This window comes from Uncinocarpus reesii, genomic scaffold (genome assembly GCF_000003515.1).
Source record: "Uncinocarpus reesii 1704 scaffold_1 genomic scaffold, whole genome shotgun sequence".
Lineage (NCBI taxonomy): Eukaryota > Fungi > Ascomycota > Eurotiomycetes > Onygenales > Onygenaceae > Uncinocarpus > Uncinocarpus reesii.
Window position 1 is genome coordinate 7,509,404 of NW_003052500.1, and position 16,497 is coordinate 7,525,900.

At 48.5% G+C, this 16,497-nt stretch overlaps 7 protein-coding genes across 7 annotated transcripts; 5 read left to right on the forward strand and 2 right to left on the reverse strand.

Annotated features, from left to right (window-relative positions):
- Nucleotides 1–176: 176 nt before the first annotated feature.
- On the forward strand, nt 177–1,278 carry UREG_02820 (uncharacterized protein; the record flags this gene model as incomplete). The annotated part of the gene is made up of 2 exons (XM_002543258.1): nt 177–201; nt 257–1,278. 2 exons carry the CDS (start codon nt 177–179, stop codon nt 1,276–1,278), a joined length of 1,047 nt encoding a protein of 348 aa, XP_002543304.1.
- A 336-nt stretch (nt 1,279–1,614) lies between these two features.
- Nucleotides 1,615–3,626, reverse strand: UREG_02821 (uncharacterized protein; the record flags this gene model as incomplete). The annotated part of the gene is made up of 6 exons (XM_002543259.1): nt 1,615–2,210; nt 2,293–2,340; nt 2,399–2,774; nt 2,834–3,247; nt 3,318–3,487; nt 3,557–3,626. The coding sequence occupies 6 exons, from the start codon at nt 3,624–3,626 to the stop codon at nt 1,615–1,617; spliced, it is 1,674 nt and encodes a 557-aa protein (XP_002543305.1).
- Nucleotides 3,627–4,685: 1,059 nt separating this feature from the next.
- On the reverse strand, nt 4,686–6,357 carry UREG_02822 (uncharacterized protein; the record flags this gene model as incomplete). Its single annotated transcript, XM_002543260.1, has 5 exons — nt 4,686–4,939; nt 5,014–5,233; nt 5,387–5,410; nt 5,474–6,075; nt 6,132–6,357. The coding sequence occupies 5 exons, from the start codon at nt 6,355–6,357 to the stop codon at nt 4,686–4,688; spliced, it is 1,326 nt and encodes a 441-aa protein (XP_002543306.1).
- A 640-nt stretch (nt 6,358–6,997) lies between these two features.
- On the forward strand, nt 6,998–8,449 carry UREG_02823 (uncharacterized protein; the record flags this gene model as incomplete). The annotated part of the gene is made up of 3 exons (XM_002543261.1): nt 6,998–7,034; nt 7,166–8,290; nt 8,325–8,449. 3 exons carry the CDS (start codon nt 6,998–7,000, stop codon nt 8,447–8,449), a joined length of 1,287 nt encoding a protein of 428 aa, XP_002543307.1.
- Nucleotides 8,450–9,151: 702 nt separating this feature from the next.
- On the forward strand, nt 9,152–11,711 carry UREG_02824 (uncharacterized protein; the record flags this gene model as incomplete). Its single annotated transcript, XM_002543262.1, has 8 exons — nt 9,152–9,224; nt 9,431–9,485; nt 9,550–9,721; nt 9,761–9,874; nt 10,031–10,219; nt 10,272–10,416; nt 10,471–10,626; nt 10,681–11,711. The coding sequence occupies 8 exons, from the start codon at nt 9,152–9,154 to the stop codon at nt 11,709–11,711; spliced, it is 1,935 nt and encodes a 644-aa protein (XP_002543308.1).
- Nucleotides 11,712–13,417: 1,706 nt separating this feature from the next.
- UREG_02825 (uncharacterized protein) lies at nt 13,418–14,236 on the forward strand (the record flags this gene model as incomplete). Its single annotated transcript, XM_002543263.1, has 2 exons — nt 13,418–13,672; nt 13,754–14,236. 2 exons carry the CDS (start codon nt 13,418–13,420, stop codon nt 14,234–14,236), a joined length of 738 nt encoding a protein of 245 aa, XP_002543309.1.
- A 645-nt stretch (nt 14,237–14,881) lies between these two features.
- Nucleotides 14,882–16,087, forward strand: UREG_02826 (fibrillarin; the record flags this gene model as incomplete). Its single annotated transcript, XM_002543264.1, has 4 exons — nt 14,882–14,972; nt 15,090–15,229; nt 15,310–15,970; nt 16,035–16,087. 4 exons carry the CDS (start codon nt 14,882–14,884, stop codon nt 16,085–16,087), a joined length of 945 nt encoding a protein of 314 aa, XP_002543310.1.
- Between the last annotated feature and the right edge of the window lie 410 nt (nt 16,088–16,497).

Below are 16,497 nucleotides of genomic sequence, written 5' to 3' on the forward strand. Positions count from 1 at the left end.
ATCTTTTTCTCCGACTAAATCCCGATTCCCGGTTCCAGCCAATGAAATCACCGGCTCGCGCTTGAGCATTGATCCCCGCCCCCTTATTGAGGGTATTTAGTTTGGCAATTGGGCCCTCGTCAAGCAGCTACTTTTGCTGCAATTATCATCCTCAAGAGATTATCCTAATAGGAGCCATGGCGGAAACAATGCGGGCCGTCGGTAGGCTTGATGTTATCCCCGGTCCACGTTTAGCTGCTAATAGCCTTTTTCTCAGATATCAAAGGGGGTAAAGGCTCAGCCTCAGACCTTTTTATCAATCCCTCCGTACCCAAACCCAAACCTTCGCCGACGGATTGCCTCGTTCGCGTCAAAGCCTTCGGGCTTAACAGGGCCGACACGCTTCAACGTCGGGGCGCTTACCCGCCCCTCCCCGGCATTACCAACATCTTGGGCCTAGAATTCAGCGGTGTTGTGGAGGAAGTTGGCTCTGATGTGGAGAAAGGGCATACCCCGCTGTGGAAAGCCGGTGACGAAGTGTTTGGCTTGCTATATGGCGGTGGCTACGCGGAGTATGTGGTGGTTGATAAAAGAATGCTGATCCAAAAGCCCAAAGATTGGAGCTGGGACTACGCTGCGGGCCTGTGCGAAGTCTGGTTCACAGCCCTTCAAGCCCTCTATCTCGTTGGCGAGTATGATCCTAGGCGTACGCGCTCTATTCTCTGGCATGCGGGCGCATCGTCTGTGTCGATTGCGGGAATCCAGCTCTCCAGAAACGCACCGACCGAAACCAACTCAGCGCCAAAGGTATTCGCGACGTCCCGCACGGATGAAAAGTGTACATTCTGCGTCGAAAGATTGCGTTGCACTGGCGCCGTGAACACGAATCATCCAAATTGGGTTGAAGAGCTCAAGAAGCAAAACGACGATCGCGGCATGGATCTGGTTATCGATTTTGTCGGGGCTTCGTACTTCCAGTCGAATCTCGACGTGCTTGCTCAGGACGGCCGGGTCGTCGTGCTAGGCCTTATGGGCGGTTCAATCCTCCCCGACAAAGTCAATATCGCTCCACTGTTGAGGAAAAGGGCGCGGGTCGAAGGAAGCACCCTCCGTTCAAGAGACGTGGATTACCAGGCTCGATTGAGAGGGCTATTTGAGGAGAAGGTTATGCCCGGTCTTTTGGATGGAACGTACGAGCATCACACGGAGAAAGTGTTCAACTGGCAAGACGTAGGGATTGCGCACGAGATGATGGAGAGGAATGAAACCAAGGGCAAGTTGGTGTGTTTGGTTGATTGAACTTGATGCCGGTCGCGATGCTCGATTGGACCTGGATGTGCCAGTGTCATATTTAGGCTGCAGTCTCAAAGCCGAGAGGACAGGTGTCACAGTGATCGCATATAAAGCACCGCCAGGATTGTTGAATTTTTGAATACTAGTTAATCTAGTGCTCTAGTTCGTTGATCAACTAGTTAGCACTTTGCTTTGCCTGGCGATCAGTGAAAAGCATCCAACGGGCTTGTTGCTGGTGGCTGTTACACCTGACAAAGCCATATGTAGCCAGTTAACTAGTTAGAGAGTCAGTTGCCTTCAGAATTTTTCATTGCTCTAATCAGCTATCAAACAAAAATCACATCAAGATAGCTTTTCATCCACTTCATTCAAAGACAACCCATCAGCAGCCTTTTCGCTATCTACTGCACTCGCACCTCTCTGTTCTGCCTCCTCTTCTCTCCTTTGCTTCTCCTTCAGGTCCTTCAGATACTGACAAAACTTACTATTCGCCCTGATCCGCGTTCCATACTTGATGAACGCAAACGGCACTATTGACATTGCAAGACTGAAAAACGCCAGCAAGCTACACGCCCAGCTGGCGCCCAGCGCGTTGAACATAGGGACAGCAGCGACAGGAAGACCGGCACCAAAGATGCTTCGAGTACAGCTGGCCGCAGACTGGGCGCTGGCGGAGAAGGTTTCGTACGCATCGGCCAGATAATTCAAAATTGCCATGAAGATCAACATGAATCCCATGCCAAATGGTATACCTGAGAGTGCTGGAACAACCCAGTGGATTTCTGGTCTTGCGGTCCAGCCCAGCCAGAACAGGGCAATAACATATAAAGGTCCCCCCAGGCAGGCGAGTGGGAGACGTCTATATTCCTCGAGTTCGGACCAGGCTGCGCCTTGAGCCTTTGCTTTGTATAGAATACTATCCCACCAAAGGAAAATTCCTACTGAGAGAAAGGCACCCGCGCCCAACTACCAACTCGTTAGCTCCATAAACGTGACTCTCTTCCCGGGTTTATTACTCACTAATGAGATACGTTAATCCAGATTTCCCAGAGGACATGTGATATATTCCTTGATGAAGCCGTGTTAGCAGATATTAAGGGAGGAGGTGGTAAATAGGGAAGTTTACCTTGAAAGATCACTGGATATGCCTGAAAATAAAGGAAAAAGATTGCATACACCAACGCAAGATACAAACAGCTAAACAGGACAATAGATTCATGGATTATCATCCGTATCGGGCGTGTTAAAGTCACCGTTAAAGTAACTTTCAGGTCGCGCTTTTCGAGATCAAACGGCGCAACAATATTATTATTCCCCGTTTCCTTGCGCAGCTTTTTCGCCCTTTTCTTCAATAAAATCGGAGCATATGTTTCAGGCATGAATACCACAAAAGGCAGCGAGAATCCTGCAAATATAAGCCCTACCCAAAAGGCCCATCTCCAAGTGACACCGGAAACGTATCCACTAATAAACGGCGCGGCAACAGGTCCAACACATGTCGCCTATCAAGTTTGTTAGCAGAAATTTCCAGCATGTTGACGTTGTGATGGGACCATCTTACAGCCATATAGTATGCCATCACCCGACCACGCTCCCTTGGTTCGTCGTGTATATCCGCAAATACTCCGCCAATAACAGCCACCGGAGCCGATGCTACGACTCCAACTAGAAGTCTCAACACCAGAAGTGAAGCCCAGTTCTGGCAAACCGCACATGCAAGCGTGAAGGCCATGAATCCTATGAAACCGGTGACAATAACCGGTTTCCTTCCATATGCTTCTGATAACGAGCCACATATAATCGGACCAACAACGTAACCAATAAGGAACATCGATATTGGGAGGGCCAGCTGCTCTTTGCCTTCAATCCCAAAGTCCCGCGCAATATAAGGCACTGCACCGCTGGGGAGGGAGCTCCCTAGGGTGCTATTCAGGACCCCGAGGACCCCCGACGTTAAAATGAACAACTTCTTTCTCTAAAATCGAGATCATCCTTTAGCCAACATGAACCGAATAGCCCAGGGAGTTTTTCCAAGTTTCTTTTACCGCTGACCAGTTGACAGGATTCTCGGGATCCTGCGAGCCAAACGAAACCACCATCTTGGACGCCACTCGCCGGAATTTATACCCGCCAGACTCTCCCCCGTCGCTGGGAGAGCCAGCCGCCTCGTTCGCGCCAATCGATACCTGCGTCGAGCTCACCGAAGTGATAGTTTCTGATGTGAATGTGGTTAGTCCGGGGGTTCTGCTCAGTATCCCTTTTCTCAGGCCTGTGGACCACATACCAGCAGCCGGCGTCATTTTATCACCGCCTATTGCCATCCCGCCAGCGCTTGTAGCTTCAATTTCCGACATTTCATCGCACGCCGTATGATATCTTCACAGGCAACGATGAGGGACAGGTAAAAGGCAGGAAAGCCTTCCCCATAAATCCCCCCTCAATCTTGGGGAATCCCACTTATAATATTCTTCACAAAATAATTGGGGAAAAAAAAGAAAGAAATATCAATAACATTCGTTTCTCGGTCATCCTGCCCCACAGCGAAGCAGGTCTATGTAGCAGTGCCGTCCGGCCAGACATCCTTGGCTGCTGGAGATCACATTCGTCTGGCGCCGTCTTTTCCAGGCCAAAAACGAAGGGGAGAATGCTCCATGTCTACCCCGGTTTTCGCATGCTCGAGTTCATTCTAAGGGGGCGTGGGGAACCGCCAATCCAGCACTCCATGGGGCAAAGTCGACGAGAAACGCCGGCGGCTCGGATAACACGGCTTCACAGCAGCCCAGCCGGGCTAACAAGCGTTAACTAGTTAGTTAGCTCTCGGAACGGCAACACAAAAGTCCATCATTATTTATTAGTCCATGGAAAAGCACCGGGAAGCAGGTAGTGAGTGTTGAGTCTTGATGTTGGGGTTTAACTACTGTCTTGTGAAGTTGGTTCAAATGGCCTCAGCAGGTAAGTTAACTATACAGAGTATAATGACTGCCTTTCACCTTGACTTACAGAGTAGAGACAGTGTGAACTGGTTACAGCTTCGATAATAAAACAAAACACTCATCGCGTGCTTTGACTAGCACGATATCAAGCAGTGCATTTGGATTGCAATCCCGCCCAGAAGGCCCAAACATTCCCGTTAAAGCGAATCATAGCAATTGGAAAATGAAATCCCGGTGTTCAGGTCTGACCGCTCGTGTTGTTCTCAGCATGGACTATTCGGGTCAAATATCATCTTCCCGCACATAAAACGTGGGAATCAAGTCATTTGTCCATCACATAACCCCCTTTGCATCTCCCTTGGACGATCGCCTCTCCAATACTGACCTAATTACCTTGGAACTGGTCACTCGTAAGTAGACGATAACAGAGAAAAAGAGTCACATACTTTCAAGGGCAGCCTTATTTCGATAACTTGCTTTTTAGGAATCCCGACTTTCGGCTCTCCCTGCAGCTCGGGGATTAACCCAAACGCTGACACTTTTTGGAGAAACTCCAAAGAGGCCGTAACCCAGGCGGTTGATCGTCACAGTTCCACCATGCGCGCCATAAAACTCTTTCCATTTTTCTCCGGCATGGCTTTTTCCAACTTTCATAAGCTTAACGCGGCGACCTCTAGTGCTCATGAGACAAACAAGGCCGGATGGGTGTTTTGCATTTCCAAATCGTACAAAACCTAAGTACCATTTAATCTTTTGCTGGCCAAACACTTGAGAGGAATATAGTGCCTTGGGCGAGGAACGGGCTCACCAATGCAGTGTTTTCTGGCGAAATAATCGCGTTGCGGTCCATATGCATAAAGTTTACGTGCCAAAACAAGAGACTCTAGATCGGGCACTGGGGGCTCGGCAGCATTCAGGAGGCCCTTATTGATACCACAAAGATCACCGTAGAAGAGGCATGGATGCCCTTGTTTGCGAAGTAGAATCAATGCGTATGCCAGTGGCTTGAACCACCCTTCCACTGGAAGCTATGAGGATACAACCCAAAGTCAGCACCAAGCTTGCCAGGGTGGCGAGGTGTCGAGAGAGAAAAGCAAATGCTTTTTACCTCTAATGATTGCCCTGGTTGCTAAAACAGTAAGCAAAATCTCATTAGAACCCGTAATCCCTCAAGGACGTACCGTGTCATGGTTGGTGACAAACGTCTACCAAAGGTCAGCCCCTAACATATAGAGACATATTTATGTTGTCACATTGAATGTTCTTACCATTGCATGATCCGGCCGCTCCTTCAGCAGGGTTCCATTGAGGATTTGTCGGAGAGGGACGTTTCGCTGGTGTGAAATTTCAGAGATATTATGCGCCAGTGGAACGTCAGCAAGAAGCAATAAGTTCTTCATCTGATCCAAGTAGTCTATGAGCTCTTTAGCGTCATTTTTCCAATATTCGGCGACGAAAAGCCAGTCAGGTCCGATTTGATCCTTTATGTGCAGGATGAACTCTAGCAGAAACGACCGAGAATAATGTTTCACAGAATCAAGTCGAAGCCCGCCAATGGGAATCTGGCTATGAAGCCAATAGATCCAGTTCTTAACATCGTTTTTGACTTCATCGCTAGAGAAGTCGACATCGGCAAACATGAGGTAATCATAATTTCCGAATTCCCTGCTAACATCAGTAGCCCAACCTTTTTTACCATCACCAACTATTTTGTATATAGCCTTTGTTCCGGATTCAAGATCGTGGTCGACCCCGGTGAAATGGCGCCAGTGGTATTTCATGGAGCTATATTGAGTACCACGCCCTGGAAACTCGAATCCAAGCCAAGCCTCAATTTCCTCGGGTGTAGCATCCATTTCCGTATTTCGGTCTACAAGGAATGTGTTGTTAACGGAGCAGCATATGTCAGGGAGAAAGGGGCCTTACCATCTGAGTTCACTCTGACTGCTTGGCACCTTTCTTGGCTATCAGCTCCAGCTTTGTGGTTTAGTACTGCATCCCAGAGTATCCGTATGTCCATCTCTTGCGCTTTCGTTACCAAAACCTGCAGCTCTTGTTTGGATCCCCATTTTGTAGCCACTGAGCCTTTCTGGTCGAATTCACCGATGTCATACAGATCATAGATATCATACCCATTGCGAGCCGGCTCCATAGCTTTGCAGCCAGGCGGAATCCAGATTGCGGTGACCCCGATTGATTTGAACCAGGTAAGAGACTTAGTTAGCCGTTTCCAATGCTGGCCATCAGCCGGAGTATTCCACTCAAAACCCTGCAGTATAAGCTGGTTCTGCCCTGGTTCCATACCGGCTTTCGGGAGGGAGATAATCAGTCAGTGATCGTTCCACACTGTTTCCAATGTGGAGGAGTAGACGAGCTAACCATCCTCTGGACAATGCCTCATATTGCTTCGGATTCCTCCTGATCAAGCTAGACGATAAGACAGTAAAGGCGGAAGAACACAGTCAAGGAATCCACAATAAACATAAGCCTAGCTTGCAGGGCGATTGAGGTATCTCCAAGCCGTAAGTTAACAGAAAACAGAGCAGCCAGGACAGAGAGAGGACGTTTCTTCAGCCACCTGCCCCGAGATTCGAAAACATTGCCGCCGCTGTCCAAGCAGCCGATCCGAGGAAGGATGGCTGTCGATAAAGCAGCGTGGAAGGAAAGAGAACTGCGCGTCGATAATGTTAATCAACATTGCAATTTCGTCAGGGGATTGTCAGTTTATGATTTATATTCATCAGGCCCATACTCTGTACGAATACCCCCAATAACTAATGGCTCCATGGACAATGTCATCGTGGGATGCACCTTTCACCCCTGCCAAGAGTAACTAAGTTAAACAGCCCGCTGAGTCATGGTTTGGATTTCGGCGCGAATCCAACCAAATGAACCAGCATCAAATGCTACTTACTATCCCTTAACTTGCCAATATTTATGTCTACACTGGCAATCTGCAGTGCTCATTCTAATGGAATTACGCAGCGTTGAATTTGTTCGCCGGACGTACCAAGAAGATGAGTCCTACCGTTGCGTTGGAGGGTCCCAGCCCTCTCGCTGCTCGCTGAACGCCATTGATCGTTCGGGCCACAACAAATGGCACATCAAGGTATCCTCTAGATGGATGCCCGACCAGCCAAAGAAGAGAAAACCAGAGAGACGCCTGGAATTTGAAGCTTTCATTTCACACATCGATTTCGACTCCCTTCCGCCCCTCCTCCACGACACTGTTACAGAGATAGGGTTGACACTTGTGACAAAACCGAGTCGCCCGGATTCTCATTCAGAAATGCTTCCCTTAAAGACAAGACTAAGTACTCTTTTGGCTTCGGGAAACAGATTCGCTGAAATTGCAAGCAGACTAAGTTACACAGTTCACGAGGATGCTTTGAGGGTGACATACCCTCATCTTAAGGACCTACCAGTGCCAACAAGATGGGTGTCGGATATCCAGATGAAGGAAGAAATTCAAGATGTAGTACCCTGGGTATCTCGAGTTCAACTCATAGACGACGAGAGCTGGTACATCTACAAAGAGATCGATAGGCCTTTCTACTCCCTGAGAGATAGTGTGGTACTTCAGCGAGAACTACAGAATCTTAAGCTCTTCCGCGGTATACCAAGCGTCGTGCAGCTAGCTGCTGTTATTATTTCAAAGAGTCCATATTCGACGACAGATCGGGATGAACGCCCACCTGTTATGCGAGGCATCCTGTTGGATTACCATCTGGAAGGAACATTGGAGCGGGTGCTGAAGAGGACAAATGGAAGCAATCGCCCATGGTGTGGATGGGCGTTACAGATTGCCGAAGCCCTTAACCAGCTACACCTTAGCAATAATACACATATGGATCTGAAACCTTCAAACGTTATGATCGATAATGAGGAGAACGCCGTTTTAATCGATATAAGTGGTATTGGAGGGGTCACCCATGAATGGCTAGCGCCAGAAATACGAGAGATATTGGATCCTCTCTCTTTACCGTTTGAAATGCGCCAGAGAAATGATATCTGGGCTTACGGTCAATTGCTATCGGCGATGGCGGAGCTTAGCAGCAACAACCAAGAGAAGAAGCTGATGAAAAGTGTTGCAGCCGCTGCACTAACTAACGATCCTAGATTGCGACCGAATCTACGTTGCATCATTGCACAACTCAGGCCCCCCTTCCTCCAGCACGTGCCGCAAAGTATCTCCCATGGCTTTCAAACATCACCCTGCCGTCCAGACTAAACAGGTGTGGTAATGAATCACTTTCATAGATTTTGGTAAGGATAACCTGCACAGGATACTCCACTGTACCCATCCAGAATGCCAAAAAACCCATTTTTGAATTAATAGTTGGAAGTGCATGGATGTATTCTAGTTGATATGCAAATGCAAAGAGATGATGTGAAGAAATGGATGAGTCTGATTAATTCTGTTCCATATTTTCTCTTGTAAACTGAAGAAATCCTGCCATGGTATGACGGCAGCTTCTTTCGAAACGTAACTCCTTTGCAGCGAGGGCGACCCATCTTCCATTCTGGAAGCAATTCTAACGGCAGAAGATAACACCCGATATATGGCACTAGCCGTCAGCCCAGAGGCTGATGCCAGCCCATGCTTAGTCATGCCTGGTCAGAGATGGAGATGCAGGCCTGGAGCTCAACCAGCGAGGACGCCACAAGGCCAACTGCCCGCGAGCCATTGTCCGCTCTGCCGTTCTGTACGATTGATGTCGAAGAAGCATCACCTGTGCGGATTGGGCAAACTTACCAGACCACAGCTAAAGCTTACCTTCCGCGGTCCCCGGCCAATCCCTCGTGAATCGTCGCCATCTGGTTCCCGCCGCTCCCAAAGGAATGCAGTCCTTTTCAACGTCTTTGGTCCCCTTCACTGATCTGGAATCCCATTTTGTCAAGTCCATGGAGCCCTTGCTTCGCTGATTTCTCCTGGGACCGCTGCAATGGCTTCGGCAGGTAAACCGAACCTCGACGATGGCAGGCGGAGCACTGGCTCTCCAAAGCTAAAAGGACGCGGTAGGGCACTCATCGCTACGGCTTGCCGGTTGACTTATCTCGCTATGTAGAACTTCTGCTGATCGTTGACACTGCTAGATCACGCGAAAGATACACTCTGCCGTAACGTGACCATATACGGTCGGTGCCGCTATGAAGATAAAGGTTCGCGGAAACGGTGTGCCCGGCGTATTAATGCCAATCACACTGACTCTCGAGTATTGAAGGATGCGCATTCAATCATGATCTTCAAAAGACCAATACAGCGCAGAATGCAGAAAAGTGAGTTGTCCCATCTAGATGTACCTCTGACCGCGCGAGGTTGGTAACGTGGCGACCTTTGTAGTAATAGTGGGAGTAGCAGTAAGAGGCGTCTCAACGTCGATTCACCTAGTTTTACGCCCTCCGCCACACCCCTGAACGGATCTTCTGGCTTGAAAAAGCCGGCCACCATATCTCCAAAGGCTGCCAACGCAGCTCCGTTTCTTCCAAAAGCCGCACTTTCGCGTTCGTGCCCCGTCAGCGCCGGATGTGTGATATGGAAATATTGACCCAAGCCTTCAGGATCGAATGCTGCCACACCGCAAACGCAACCGGAATCTTCGGTGCCCGAGTGGTCAGTCGGTGAAATTCAAGATTTCGTCCCACAAGGATTCGATACCTCACATGTGGTGAGTAGTCTCCGTATACGCGGTGGAGTTTACCAATATCCTGTATCTACTATGTTACAAGTTTAGCTTGGGCGTCGATCTGATTCTTACTGTTGCTTTGCGTTCTTTTGACTCATCGGCGCCGTTCTCAAGGATTTCTAACTAATCATGATTTAGGAGACGATACATGGTCATGGCAATGGAGGGCTTTCGACACCATCTTATGATCCTTTTGTTTCATCCACTACGCCGATGGGTGCGCCCACTGCCGTCGGACACCAAGTGCAGCCAAATCCATATTCTCACGATCCCGCCGCAATGGGCGGTGCAGCCTATTTCGGAGCCCAAAGCGCATTTCAACAACCGGTACAAATCTCGGGTCCCAATTCGGTTTTGCTTATGCTGATTGATACCTTAGGTCCAATACCATCTGTACGCCCCAATTGGGCCTCACAATCAGAATATCCTAGGCTACCAGAGGAATGTTCATGATTTATTTCTTCCTAATTCCTTCAGAGAAGAACTTCAAAAGAAGGCCGCAGCTACTCTTCAGACTTTGCCCAGTTAGTTGCCAGAAATCTTTATTTCTGCCAGCTATCACACTAACATCATTGAAGATTCACAGCTTCCTGCCCAAATAGACTACTTTCATTCCCTTGTTCCACTTGACCTCTCACATCAAAAAAACGCCGCCATCTTTGGGTACCCAAGCTGGGTTTATAAAGCACAGTCTAGCAAAGATGGAAACTTTTACGTTCTCAGACGCTTGGAAGGTATGAAGTAGTATTCCATTTCTACCCTTATTTTAATTCTAATAATACATATAGGCTTTCGCTTAACTAACGAGAAGGCGATTCGATCGGTGCAAAACTGGAAACGAGTTAGCTGTGGTAGTGTGGTCGCTGTGCACGATGCGTTTACCAACCGAAGTTTTCAAGATAGTTCTCTGATTTTTGTCACTGACTATCATCCATTGTCCAAGACTCTGGCTGAGCAACATCTGACAGACGGACAAGGCCGCTACCAAGGTCGTCACAATGCCGGACACATCCCCGAACAAGTCTTGTGGAGCTATGTGACCCAAATTGCGAATGCCCTGAAGGCTATTCATAGCGCTGGCCTTGCAGCTCGCGTCATCGAACCAAGCAAGGTTATACTTACCGGTAAAAATAGAATCAGATTAAACGCATGCGGGATTCTGGATGTTGTACAATTCGACTCCCACCGACCTCTAGGAGAGATGCAGCATCAGGACCTCGTGAGCTTTGGGCAGTTAATACTAACACTGGGCGCCAATTCACCTTCGGTGACGCATAGTTCGACTAAGGCGATGGAGCATTTCAACCGCGTGTACAGCGCGCAACTCAATAATTCTGTGTTCTGGTTACTCAACGGAATGCAGAAAGACCAGGAGCGAACGATCGATATTTTCATTTCCGGCATCTCTTCGCAACTTATATCAACCTTCGACTCCTCCCTTCACCTCGACGATCAACTTACCTCCGATATCAGCCGAGAGTTAGAAAATGCGCGCCTCGTGCGACTTCTTACCAAGCTCAATTTCATCAACGAAAGACCAGAATACGAACACGACCGCCAGTGGTCAGAAAATGGAGAGCGCTATTTCCTGAAATTATTCCGTGACTATGTATTCCATCAAGTTGATGCGCAGAATGCTCCTGTGGTGGATTTAGGCCACGTGTTGACCTGTTTGAACAAACTGGACGCGGGCACCGATGAGAAAATCACCTTGATAAGCCGTGACGAGCAATCGTGTTTTATCGTGACTTATAAGGAATTGAAGAAAGCAGTGGAGGCGTCATTCCAGGCACTCCTTAAGCCGGCGCGAAGAATCTAGTCGTCGGAAGTGATCTGATCCATGATAGGTGGTCGATGTTTTTTGACCAACGAGGATTCGTTAATAGTCCTTTGGTTGGCGGGTGGTAGCCGATTATATGATTTTGGCAGTGCCGAAGGAACTGCTAAGGATTCTAGAGGCTAGCTATTAGCTTCTGACACGTCTACTTTCACGATTGGCTTTTTACAATGTTTTTGCTCGACTTCACAATGCAGCTCGGGAAAATATCTGGAGGAAACAGGGGTGTTTTCCCTGGACCAGTGGGAAAGATCTAGTTTGGGAATGACGTTTTGAGGAGAATCTTTTCATAGTATGTTAACCAAAAAAAAATTGAGAAAATATAGCACAATCTTTTATTTCACCTTGGAAAGACACTAGTAGCTATCCTTGGCCCTCCTAGTTATCAATTAGCACCGTAGCATGTCGACCGCCCATTAATAAAGACTATATACGGAGTATAGGTGGCTCCATGTCATTCGCTAGGAGGGAGTATGCAAATGCCAAGTTGCATAGGCGCCAGAAGAAACTAGGTATTCCAAAAGGTCACCGTTAGGAAAAGCGAGATGAACAGTCTAGCTATTCTTAATTCCCCTCCAGTTTACTCCATAGCCCAAGACGCCATGTATAAAAACTGTTCGCATAGCTTCAGATAGCAGCGGGAAGTGGGTCTCTCGTTCAAATAAATAAGGGAAATGCCAACAATATCTCAAAGTGTTATGTACCCAAAAAAAGAAAGAGTGATGTTTTGCAAACTGAGCCGCTCTTGGGTCAATCGTTCGAGTGAGGAACTCGTGGCATCGATAACTAGAGATCAATCGATACATGAGAATGGTGAGACTCAAAGTAACACAGTTTCATACCGGCTACACAAAGGGGGCTGATAATAATGTCACAGACTGTTCCACAAGCGAATTCCATGAGAAAGAAGGGATAGCTATCACTGTGTACACTGTTGTTTCGTTAGTCACTGATAATATTAGAACCTGTACGGAGTACTCGATCGAATGCCTGGAAAGGCGTATACTTTGAGGGCACATGGGTTTGTGCTCCGCGGAGTGACTGTTAAAAGATTGAGAGCTATTATGACGGGTGATTAGCTCGCTGGGTTTCGAGCCATTGATCCAACAAGTAAAATTAGCCTTGGTCCAATTAATAATGAGGGTGGTGTTCGATGAGAACGGCTCACGAAGTACTCCATACGGAGCAGCATACTCGTCGATGGTGTTCAAGATCCTGAGCAGCCACTCGGCATGCAGCATCGAGCGCCAAGCTCTCCGTTTCCCGCCACTAAACACTAGCCACTTCTGCGAAGCCAATGGAGCTGCAGAACTGCGCTGTCAGGATGTTTCTATTGATAGAAATCCGAACTCGGTCAAGATAGCCCAGCATCTAATTGGCTGCCACGGGTTTCTATTCTTTGCTTCCAGCGCTTCCAAATCCTGGTTCACACCACGCGAGGGCATGCATGACGGGAGAAGACGTGTGTGACGATTTTATATAAAACCAGCTTCTAGTTTGCAAAGGGTCACAGGTCTGATTCTGCAAGCACATTGAATATCATTCTTCTGCTCAGGCTTTCCTTTGTTGGTGATTTCCTTGCATTTGATTCGCTTCTAGTTATAACCATCTTCAATTCTCCTGGGAGCTGCGCTTCCTGTTCATGATTTTGATCATTTTCGTCAAGCTTGCTCATACAATTGCATAAGATGGCTCGCCTCATATTGTTTCTGCTGGCCTTCTCCTTGACCGCCCTGTCGATGCCTACTCGCTGGTCTGCGGACGAAGCCAAGTTCTACTCCAGCATCAGTAAGGAAATCCAAAACATTCGTAAACATGGCAACGATATCCGACGCCCGGGATGCGAACTTTCCGATTTGAAGCTTCCCCAAAGCTCGAAACCGCTGCCCAATATCCCCGGAGGGCAGAAGCTGCTTGCTGTGGCTGTGGGCCGAGGCACCCAGGTACGATTCGCAACTGCATCCATTGGTGCACGTATATACGTTTGTTTTCAAGCATAAGCTGACCAGCCGCGATGCGTATAGAACTACACGTGCGAATCGGAATCTGAAAAACCTACCCCACGGGGTGCGCTTGCAACTCTTTTCGACGCTTCTTGCATCGCGGCTAATTATCCCCAACTTCTTGCCTCTCTCACAAATGCCGCCCTTCACCTTCAACAGCCAGAGCCGTTTTCGAACGCCCCTGGCGCGGCCCGAATGCCCGTGATGGGCCATCATTTCTTCAGTAATGGCACTACCGCTGTGTTCGAAGCCGCCAATATGGGCGCATCCTCGGTCATCAAAATAGAGGCAGTAGACGCCCCTCAGAATTCATTGCCAGGGGTATGTGGACAGCTCGATGGTGCTGTCCCGTGGCTGTTTCTCGAGTCCATCCCGGAGAGCACCGGCAAGGCGAAATCCATTTATCGAGTGAACACGGCAGGAGGAAGTCCCCCAAAATATTGTACTGGTCAGCCCAAGGAGATCACGGTGCAGTATTCAGCAGAGTATTGGTTTTATGGTTGACTAGAGTATTTCGGTGGATGACGCTCAACGTCATAGGTGCAATGTGGAATAGAATGGTTGTCTGGAAACTGTCGGTTCCTTAGTCGAAGCAGGCTTCTGATGTAGATATTTTCTGCCAAGTGCACATACAGAATAAGAAATTGTCGCTTTCTCAAGGTCGACGAGTCCATGCAAGTGGTAGCCTGTACTCCGTAGGCTGTTTGAGAAATGATGCCAGTCGTTCGCAGCCGGTTAGGGCAATTGATGCGCACGTGACCCAGAGCTAGGTCACGTGCGTATTGTTTTGACGCACAAATTTCAGTACGATTGATACGGCAGTCTAGCCCTATTGGGCTAGTGCATGATACCGAAATTCTCGGAAGCTCCAAAATTTCAATTTTTTGCTTCAAGCAGAAGGGGTCTTGTCAATTGTGCTTCCCATCACTACGCGGCTCCCGTCGTCATCTCTTCTTTAGTCATATAGGGTCCTTCTTTTATCTCCCCTCGACCTCCGTGATACCCGCCCGTTTTCTCCGGCATCCCGGGTGTTGGGCACCTCAAAGAGCTTGTGGGCGTTTGGAAAGTGCGAAAATCGTCCCCGGCATATCGGACGATACCTTCTTGACCCGTAACTTGGCGAGCTTCTGTTAACTGCGATCATATAAAATGGCATTTGGAGGTGGCCGTGGTGGACGCGGAGGACCACCCCGCGGAGGACGTGGAGGCCCTCGTGGAGGCGGTCGAGGTGGTGCTAGAGGTGTGTATAAATCATACTCTATAGCTGCGTTTTTGGCTATCCTGCGCAATTAAGGCTAGCTTTTGTGAGCCTCGGCTTTGATATAAAGTGCCATTTACGCTTACAACCTTGGAAAAGGCGGATTAGGTGCTAGAGGCGGCCGTGGAGGCAGTCGTGGAGGCCCTCGCGGAGGTGGCAGAGGCGGCGCCGGTAGGGGAGGACGCGGCGGAGGTCGTGGTGGAAAGCCTGGTGCCAAGGGCGGCGCGAGGGTTATCATTGTATGTTGCCCTGGTATTCCTTTCCTGGAACGGATATCATTCTCTTTCAATGGCGGTGTCTTACCTGATATTTTTAACAGGAACCCCATCGCCACGCGGGTGTCTTCGTCGCGCGAGGCGGCAAAGAAGATCTTCTAGTCACCAAGAACTTGACTCCGGGAGAAGCTGTCTATGGCGAAAAGCGTATCTCTGTCGAATCCCCTGCGACCGTCGACGGCGAAAACACCACTACCAAGGTTGAGTACCGCGTTTGGAATCCTTTCCGCAGCAAGTTGGCCGCCGGTATTCTCGGTGGTTTAGATGAGATCTTCATCAAACCCGGTGCTAAAGTGCTCTATCTTGGCGCTGCCAGTGGTACATCCGTCAGTCATGTCGCCGATATCGTCGGACCCACTGGAACTGTTTACGCTGTCGAATTCTCCCACCGTTCCGGACGTGATCTGATCGGCATGGCCACCCACCGCACAAATGTTATCCCCATTGTCGAGGACGCACGACATCCACTCCGCTACAGAATGCTCGTTGGAATGGTAGACGCTATTTTCGCTGATGTTGCTCAACCCGATCAGGCCCGTATCGTTGGGTTGAATGCTCACCTGTTTTTGAAAGCCGGCGGTGGAATCATCGTCAGTATCAAGGCCAACTGTATTGACAGCACGGCAAAGGCCGAAGTCGTCTTTGCCAGAGAAGTTCAGAAACTGAGAGAAGAAAGAATAAAACCGAAAGAACAGTTGACTCTTGGTAAGCTCCCTTTCTTTCCTTCCACTTTTCCCCTCGGACAGTCGCTGACGTATGACTTGCATAGAACCTTTTGAGCGTGATCACTGTATAGTTGTTGGCGTCTACCGGCCATCTTGATAGGATTAATGGTGAAATGTTTACATCTGGTGCTTTTCAATGTTTGTTGAGTTTCAGGCGTTTTATGTGTGGATTTCTGGTCGCAAATGTACTTGAATACATGATTTTCTGATGATGGACCTACTAGGTAAAAATTTTATATGTTAGATTCAGCATCAAATCACTCCCACCCAATTATGGGTATCATTGGCTCTGTAGCTATCTTATAAGCAATTCGTGCATCTTCTACAGCGTAGCGGAGCCATAATCCAAAATGGATAGATCTCGCACAGTAGAGCTAGCATACGATCTTTGGTAAGAGGCCAATTCTTTGAACCTAATAGATAGCTTCTAGAGTCGAACTGTGAGATCATAAATTACACGCCCGCGCAACCTTCCGAAACAATCGGAAGAAAATTTTGAAGGAAAAC